General features: G+C 40.6%; 1 protein-coding gene across 5 annotated transcripts in view; it reads left to right on the top strand.

Annotated features, from left to right (window-relative positions):
- The first annotated feature begins 25 nt into the window (after positions 1-25).
- PRPF40A (pre-mRNA processing factor 40 homolog A) overlaps positions 26-9,321 on the top strand; it is a 48,815-nt gene continuing 39,519 nt past the window's right edge. For 4 of the 5 annotated variants that reach the window (XM_024209123.2, XM_024209126.2, XM_024209125.2 and 1 more), the window contains exons 1-3: positions 120-561; positions 3,092-3,229; positions 6,684-6,764. In XM_024209123.2, coding sequence (XP_024064891.1) covers positions 205-561; positions 3,092-3,229; positions 6,684-6,764 — 576 coding nt within the window. In that variant the 5' untranslated portion in view covers positions 120-204. Of the gene's footprint in view, positions 562-3,091; positions 3,230-6,683; positions 6,765-9,321 lie in introns of all 5 variants that reach the window. The other variant, XM_024209127.2, reaches the window with a different exon arrangement.

Here is a 9,321-nt window from a genome sequence, read left to right as displayed (position 1 = left end):
GTCTGGCGCGCCCCCCCTCGCGCGCCCGATTCCGGCGCGACCCCTTTCTCTCCCGCTCCCCGCGGAGCTGGGCCTCTTTAGGCGCACGATCCCGGCCAGGGTCCCCTCGTTCCTGCCTGCCGGACGCCGCTAACGGTTTCGTGTACGGCTTCCGGGGGAGACTCCGCGCGTCCATCCGTGTACCGGGCTGGGCCGGGGGTCGCGATGTCGGGCGGGGACTCGGCGGCTGCTGCGGCCTCCCCTCAGCCGCTCCCCTTCTCCTTGCCGAAGCCCCCTCCCCTCATGCAGCTGACGCCGGGGGACGCCGTCCGCCCCGTTGCCTCCGCTGCGGACCAATCGCCGAAGAGTTCCCGGTTGGGAGGCCGCCCGGATTGGCCGGGTGGGAAGCCTGTCAGCCTCCTGGCCCCGCTGCTCCCGCCCCGCGGTGAGCCCGAGCCTCTAATGCCCTTTGGCCCCTCGTCGCGGCAGCAACTTAGAGGGAGGCTTCTTGGCAGGTGTGGCGGGGGGGGCCTCCTGAACCCCTCGATGAGGCCGGGCGGAGTGGATAGAGGATCCCTCATGGTAAGTGAAGGGTTAAACGCTGCAGAGGGGAGGGGGCGGGGACCTGCTTGGCAGCGTCGGGGGGGGGGGGGGGGGGGGGGGGCGCCCCCGGCCGCAAGGTGGGGGGGGCACCTCTGTGGGCGTGTAACACCATGGGAACAGCTCTGCTCCCTTTCCTGGGAGCCTGGGCTAGAGCCAGAAGGGAACCCAGATCAGTAAGAGTCTGGTGGCATCCTCTCAGGCCTTTCTTAGAAGCCCCTTCAAGGGGGTTACAGGGTCAGCCACAATAGGACTAGTGCAGCCTGAGCCATTCACGTGGCTAATGCACTAATGGCTCCTATTGGAGTTGGAGAGAGAAGGGTCCTCTGTCCCTTTGTGGGGCTGGCTTGTTCTCCCACTAAGGTCCTCTTAGACTGTAAGCTCTTTGGGGCAGGGACTCTAGCACTTTCTTTTGTGAAAAATGCCACGTGCCCTTCAGGAGCTGACTGAGGCAGAGTTCTGAATGTAGTTTGCGTCCCTGCATTTCTGCCTTGGGCCTCTAGGATTAGGAGTCCATGGAGAATGTTTGTTTCTGTAGTCAGTACTGCAAAGAGAGCTGGCCTATGTGAGATCCTCGGAGAGCGTGGCAAGTGCAGTGTTATTGCTGGGATGTGATGTTCTCATCACAGTGAAACTGAGAGAAGGGCTTGTAGGTCTGGGGGCAACTGGTTGGTAGTTACACCTGGGAGAAAAAGGGGAGGAAAATGGCCTGAGATCAGAAAGGATAACTGTTCTTGCCTATCTAGGGGTGTGAGGAGGGAACTGGGCAGACTTTGTCTCTCCACCCATTGATTATTTGTATAACATCTGGAGTTAAAGAAATGAGTAAGTTGCTGTTTCTACTGCGAGATCTAAACTTGCTCAGGAGTTTAAAAAGTACTTTGTGTTACTTCCTAAATGTGCAGTTTATGTGCTTTTCTACTAACCTAAAATTTTCAAGTTACTCTCTCAGTTTTATTATCCTGGTGGGATAATAATATTCCATATATTCCAGCACAATAAGTATGATAAGCAGAGAAAAGTACAATTATATTTTACAATACTAGTTGATGTTATATTGGTAGCTAAGCTAATGTTGATATATTGAAATAGGGAGACTTTTGCAGGATAGTCATCAGTGGTTTGATTTTTAACTTATCTAAATCATTTTTCAGTATTTTAAAACCTTTCATATTTCCATAAACCATAGCTTTCCACATTCAAGAGGATCTGCAAGGACCCATTGAAATTCAAGTACAAAAATAATGGAGAAGCTGTCTGGTTATTCTTTCAATTTAACCAGGGTCTTCAATATTATTGGAGGAAGAAATCACAATGGAGATATGTGTCTCTTTATTTGTTTTACGTAACTAAAAAGAGATTTAAAAAGTTACCGTCCGCTGACAAAAATACTGAAAATTGCTATTTTAATTATTCGGTGTCACTTTTGCTTTAAAGCCAAAATAACTATGGTGGATCAGTACAAGATCAATCTTTTAAAATGTACTTCTGTGGTAAGATGGAGAAAATTTGATCACTGACCATATTCTGATCTGTACAGATATGCCTTTTCTGTGTCTATTCTACTTTCTTTTAAGGTTTTGAGTTTATCAGTTGTTTACTTGTTACTTTGACATCTTTTGATGAACATGCTAATAATTTGATGGATAAATCACTATGGAGGAAAGTGCCCTGTACAAAGTGAACTTCCATACTGTTTCACATTCTTGTAGATCACAATTCTCTCCTAACCCTGGGTCTCCTAGTGCCAGTAGTATTACCTTGCTAATTATAGATTCAGCAGTAGGCTACTTTTTCACTAATTTTTAGTAGAGCTAATCTTCCTTTAGAACTATTATTTATTCTAAGAAGAAAAGTGTTTTTGGCCATAAAAAGTTTAATGTATGATATAGATTTTTTGTAGAAAAGATATAGAGAAAATTTACTGGAGCTAATCTACGAGCAGCAGCATTGACATGACAGTAAACATAAATGTAGAAAGGAAAAGATCTGTTTCTTTTTTCCCTGCCTGTGTATACTTCCATTAAATGTAGTCAGATGGAATGGCATATGAAAACGTTTGCATCTGTAGGTGTATTGGGCCTTTGTGTTATATTTACACATTGAGGGAGTTTTCCAGGTTTTTTCTCTGTATTCTACTGGAATTTTTAAGTACATTCGCTAACTTCATTTATATTAACAATTTCTGACAATCTTTAGTTGTCCACTCTTCTAGACTCTGGTCTGTTTTAGAGCTATGTCATGAACATTTAAGCATTTTGATGTAGTTAATTTTCTCTGTATTTTAAATAAATAAATAAAAAATAATGGAGATATCCTTTCTCCTAGAACTGGAAGGGACCTTGAAAGGTCCTTCATCCTTCATTTTCCTTCATCCATCAGAAGATAAGATAGATAAATGACCAAATTCCTTCTGTAATGGCATGTTTATCGTGCACCTATTCTTTGTTATTACATTTCTACAGTTTGTGCTTTGATGTTAATGTCTTCGTTTATTAACATTGTTTTTCAGATGGGGCACCCAGGCATGCCGCATTATCCACCTATGGGAATGCACCCAATGGGCCAGAGACCACCGAATATGCCACCAGTTCCACATGGAATGATGCCTCAGATGATGCCTCCAATGGGAGGACCACCAATGGGGCAGGTAAGGCAGCTTATCTGTGTTGTCCACCCCACCACCCCCTCCCCCACCCCCCAACAATGATCTGAGAGAATTCTAAAGACAGGTAAGTCTCCCAGAGTTGCTTGGAAATAATAATGTTAATAGTCATTAAAATGTAGTGTTTCTATAGCATCATCCATTGGTAATGCAGAAAGTACATTTGTAACAAAAATAACGAAATTGTCTTGTGATTTCAAAATTTAAAATGAAAAGATCCGGTACTTGAATTCATAACTTTTGCTATTGTTAGGTTAGACAGTATTCTGTTAGTCTTTCAGGACAAATAAGTTGCATCTAGCAGTGTGTAGTTCTAAAAACCAAAAATCCTGAAAACAAACAAAAAAACCTCCCCTTTAATTCTAGCAAGAGACTGTAGTGTGATAATGTTGAAGCTGGAAAATTGGTTTCTTTTACTCTGTGCTAAGAAAGTCTTATAACCACGGATAGAAGAAAATTACAGGAGATGGAGGGAAGAAATGTAAAATTCTTTGGTGCTATTTTACACTTCTGTAACATACTGTTATTTTTGCCCTGTTGTCAACATGATGCATGTCTTGAAAAATAAACTTGGACACTCAGTGGCAAGTATAAAATGTTGTTGGCAAGTAAAGATGCCTATACATTTGTATATATTGTAAGCTTTCTATTTTTAACAATGAAAGGTCCTGTCCCTTATTAAGTAAGTTCTGAATTTGAAATGGGGCAGTTCCCTTCCTGAATATGCAGAAATCTCTAGTGTTGCTTCTGGTGATCCTGGCTTTCCTAAACAAAAGCAGAGTCAAATTGACAAGACTGAGGGGTGGAAAGGTGGGGGGACACCCTTCCTGCGAACATTGTGAGGAAGCTAAAGCAGATTCAAAATTACAAGACGCCTACTAGAAGGAAGCCGGTATGAAAGATGGAGCCTCCTGCGAAAGGTCCAGGGACAGCGCCATGGTAGGCATTCCATCACCCCCCTTCCCAGAGTATTGGGGCAACCCCTGAATCTTAATGCCTGGAGGGTGGCTCACCTACACTATTAGTAGATGTAGGCCTGAAGGGTGTCTGATACATTTTTCATGCTGCAATACACAGTATGACAGTCTGTTACATTGGATAGGGTAATGCAGTTTAAAAAGACAAAGGCAGATGGAGGTGGGGTGATGCAATGTGAAAACAAAGTGATTAGGTTGATCATAGGAACATGTCTTACCAATTATGAGCATTTTTTTTTTTAAATAATAAACACACTAGTCAATCCCCTTGTTGTCTCTTACCCAAACGTTTTCAGCCAGAGTCCCATTGCCCTTGTGTCCCCTTCATCCATCATCTTTCCCCTTCTGTCCATGTAATGAGCAGTTCCCAGATAGTGTAATAAATGAAAAAAGTAAGTAGATAACTTAGTCAGCAAGTTTCTGGCAGACATTGTGGAAGAAAAGGCTCATGAGGGGATGGGGAAGGGAAAGTAAATGAGGGGAGGTTAGATTTAATGACTATATGGCCAATAAGAATGGGCCAGTAGGCTGGTATTCTGACTCTAAATCTACTAGACTGCAAAATGTCAGTCTATTGGCCCATCTCCTTGGATGCTAGGACCATTCCCCTAGCAAATACAAGTTCTTCTACTTATCTCTGAAGCATTTTGGGAGGGGACAGTCTGGAGGTTGTAACCTTGATTCTCAGGTGCCTTGTTGGGACAAGGCTGTTGCTACTTTTTGTGTCTTTGAGTGCCACTCTAGGACTGCTGCCCTACTTAATTCACAAGAAAATCTCCCGGGGCTGAAAATAATTGGTCTTTTTTGTAACCTTAAATCTGCAAAGGCTTTGGGCCTGAGAATAACTGCAGTATTATCTCAAAAAGCTACGGTTTTTCTAGCTACAGAGAGAGAGTTCAGAGCAATAAGGAATGCTTGAGATTCCTGTAAGTACTTGTGCAAGGGCTTCTAGGAAACTTCACATGTTCAGATCCCACTTAGTTGGAAGTAGCAGTGGGGCAAGAGTGCTTTCTTCTCCTGCTTCTACAGGATGACGAGGAATAGGAGGGCCGCCTTCCAACTTTTCCTTTCTTCCTCACCCTCCCAAGAAAACCTTGTGGATTGAGGGTGGAGCAGTAGCCCTACCAAATATCCCTCTCTCCACACAAGATGCAAGATGAGGGGAGTGGTAATCTGATGCTCCCTGAAGATACAGGGGGATGGGGTCACTTGGCCAGCCTGCCAAAGTCTATAAAGGTAATGGGGGATGACTGAAACATAAAGGGGTTGACTTCCCAAGGCCTCTTTGGGGACTGAGTGACCAAAATTTCATCAGCTGAATATGATCAGATTAGCACAGCACTATTATTTGTGCTCTTTGCCACATTTATTTATGGCTTATCAGTTCTTAATAGCGAGAACTAGTGGAAAACTGGGAAAAGTGCAAATTATGAAGGAAATCTTTTAAGAAAAATTTTAAACCGCTTTATAGTTCATCAGTTGGTCACTAACAAGTAACTTATCTATATAAATTTGCTGTGGTTACTGCCTCTTCAAAATAGTCTAAGCATATACTCCCAGACAAAAATTAGCTTCTCAAAGTAAAAAGCTGGGTCATTGTTTCATCAGACAGTACATAGATCTGGACTCAAATTTTAACAAATTGTAATAGCCAGTCCACATTACCATGTTCAAATTGTTTTAAGGGAAGTAGCGTGGTTTAAAAGTAGCTTACATGGTTTGCATTCATGTTACATGGTTTTTTAGATGTTTATAACCATTCAAGAACTGGTTGAGAACTCTTCGCTCTTGCTACTTAACTCTTTAATAGCACTATTCATCTTGAAAGATCTTGGCAAACATTAATTCTTAGAACACTACTGTGAGGCAGTTACCTCAAGTATTACTCCTGTTAGCTGACAAGGGAAAGAAGGCATCAAAGTTAAGAGAGTTGTGGAAGATCACAGAGGGGACCAATCTTAGAGTCTGAATTAGCATTTGTGATACTTAACCAATTTTGTTGTTTGGTGGCTCCCAGATTTTCTGAGAAATCTTTCCTTCTATGTTCCCTGTTCTAGCCTAGGATTCCTATTATGACAGGGCACAGCATTATCAATAGATTACTCATCTTGTCATTTGTTATTGATTCTCATGTAATCCAAATAGTGCTGTCTACAATAAATGTCTTAGCTTTCTTCTAATATTTCAGAGCTAAGTTGAAATGTATGCTCATCTTCCCTTTAAATTGGGGAGTCTGTTGGAGTGGATTTGTGGAAAATCTAGCTATTTCCAAACTTAACATTGTTGCTAGTTTTATGTAGACTTGTACAAACTTCTGTTACACTTCCTTGTGTCCTGGGAGATTATGAAACTTGTTTATCAAATAGAATAAGTTGTTAGAGACTGGTACACTATCATAAAAAGTTCATACTTGGTGCTATATATTTTCTCAAGTACACTCTACAATAACATTTTAATTGTAGATGCCTGGAATGATGCAGTCAATGATGCCTGGAATGATGATGTCTCATATGTCTCAAGCGCATATGCAGCCTACTGTACCGGTAATCTTTAAAACCTGTCTTTTTCACTTTTTAAACTACCTTACCTTATGTGAACACTATTACCAGCATTTCATAAAGTCTAGTCAAGCTTTTGAACTTATATAAAATGATGATAAAAATGTCCTCCTTTGTGTATAAAATTCCGTGAAGAAGAGGTCAGTATTTGAATAAAGCTTCAGAAGACTCACACAAAAGCAGCCACTTGCACCTTAATGGAGGAGTGATCTGTATTTAATCTAATTACTTCCTTAACATGCAAAATATTATCTCTCTACCCAGATTTCAATATCGCATGTAACTATTGATTTTTTTTATAACGCCAAGCACTTTCTCTTTGTACATCTATTGTAACTTTTAAAAAAAATAAGGTGTTTAGTACTCATCATGATTTTCACATTAAAAATACACAGCAAAATAGTGAAACAATTTTAATTCATTAAATCTCGTAAAAGATGCCAATGACAGAAATCTCATTGATTTCTTTCATATTAAGTTGATTATGGATTTCTAAGATGGATTGCCCATTATAAACTTTGGAGGAATTTCAAAGATCTCAGGGAAAAAAATTAAAAAGCACTGTGGTCAAAAGAGGTTAAAAAGAGATCTGGTATGCTAAAATTCAATCCAATTTTAAATATATGAAAATATGATTTCAGTTGGTTTTTGGAGCTCTGACAAATACTTTCATACTACAAAATGATCAGGAATAATAAAATATCAGTTAAGTACAACTTACAAATGGTATGGTGTTTAAGGATATTTTTAAGGATATGTTATTTCAGAATCTAAACACTACAATATTCTCTATTTTAATTAAGATAACTATTTCCTTTTCATGCTATATGGTGGTAATGAGAATTTTTTTCTCAGGTGATTGACAGCTGGGTCTTGCTTACATGCTTTACCATATTTGGGACAGGAGGGAATTTTTCCCTAGGTCATTTTGGCAGGCAGTGGGTGTGTTGCTTTTCTCTCAAGCAAGGGGTCACTTACTAGGGTTATCTGGGTATGTTATACTAAATCATTTTGCTGCAGTAGCAGGGGTTTAAGGGGGCATCGATTCACTCTGGTCTCTCCTGTTGTCTGCCTATTGCCCACAATAGTTTAGTCTCTTGAGAGTAGTAATATTTTATCCTAATTCTGGTTGTTGGGCTTAGCAATGGGGTGGATGGGTGGTGTTTAGTGGCCTGTGATACACAGGCAGTCAGACTAGATGATCTGGTGGTCCTGCCTGGCCTTAAACTGACTCTCTAATATGATCTGCTTTGTAGTTGTCATGCTTTCCGTAAGCTTCATAACTCTATGAAATCCATTCTCTGTAGTGTGCCTTATCTAAATATAAAGCCTGATTCAAAGTTCACTGAAGCCAATGTGTTTCTTTTTGTTGACTTCAGTGCACTTAGAGTCTATGCTGTATGCAGGTATTTTTGCAAAACACCTATATACATGTCTTTATACAGTGTCTTACAACAACAATCATTATCATGAGGTGCAGTACAGCAAGAGCTTTTATTTCTATATAACTAATTGTTACCAATTGAGGCCATCACTTTTTGGGATTCTTTCGGGCACCTATATTCACTATTCAGAAGAAATGAGGTAGTGAAAGAAGTTTTACTCAGAAAAATAAAAAACAGCATCATAGCAACATAGCATCACTTTAGATCAGCTGGTGTTGGCAGTTTGATTGGATAAAAAAATTACAGCTGGAAGTCTTTTTCCTAGTACAGTTAAATTGAGCTTGAATGTAGTCTGGAAATCAGTTGAGTACTCTCTCCCATATTATCAAGCAGTTTATTGGTAATTATCATTAGTTTTAGATTTTCAAAGCATGAAAAAAATCAATCTATGTTGGGATATCCTTAGAGTGCTTACTTACCTGGGCAGCAAATTAAATAGAGCTTTAGATAGTGCCGTTTAATATACACCTCTACCCCGATGTAACGCGACCCGATATAACTCGAATTCGGATATAATGCGGAAAAGCAGTGCTCCGGGGGGGTGGATCAAAGCAAGTTCGATATAACGCGGTTTCACCTATAACGCGATAAGATTTTTTTTTTGGCTCCCGAGGACAGCGTTATATCGGGGTAGAGGTGTATATACAGTTGGTACAATTTTCAAAGGTGCCTAAGTTACATGGGGCCTTAGTCACATTGATAGTAAAAGGGGCTTTTGCTTTATGTCACTTAAGTACTTTTGAAATTTTTCCCCAGTGCATTAAGCAAGATCATTTACCCTCAGAGTGAGCATTTGGGTAACCTTGAACTTGATTGCACCAGTATGGGTGTTTTTATTGGATCTACCTTGCTAATCTTTATTATTTAGATGTTCAGTTATCTCTTGTGCAGACTGCCTGAAAAAAATCAAGTAACTGAAGGATTGAGTCCAATAAATGGTAAACTTGTGTATCTGTTAAAGCTTTACATAAAAGATAGAAGTCAAGAAATTCTTAAATCCTTTTAATCCTCTCCTTCCCCCTTTGTATTTGAGATTTGCACTAACTGTGTAAAAGAGTGCCAATCAAGGCTCTGGGTACCCATGAAAATCTAGTAAA

This window comes from Terrapene carolina, unplaced genomic scaffold, assembly GCF_002925995.2.
Source record: "Terrapene carolina triunguis isolate 2854851 unplaced genomic scaffold, T_m_triunguis-2.0 Scaffold62, whole genome shotgun sequence".
NCBI classification, from domain to species: Eukaryota; Metazoa; Chordata; order Testudines; family Emydidae; genus Terrapene; species Terrapene triunguis.
The sequence above is the reverse complement of the archived record's forward strand: the minus strand, read 5'-3'. Positions and strand labels throughout refer to the sequence as shown.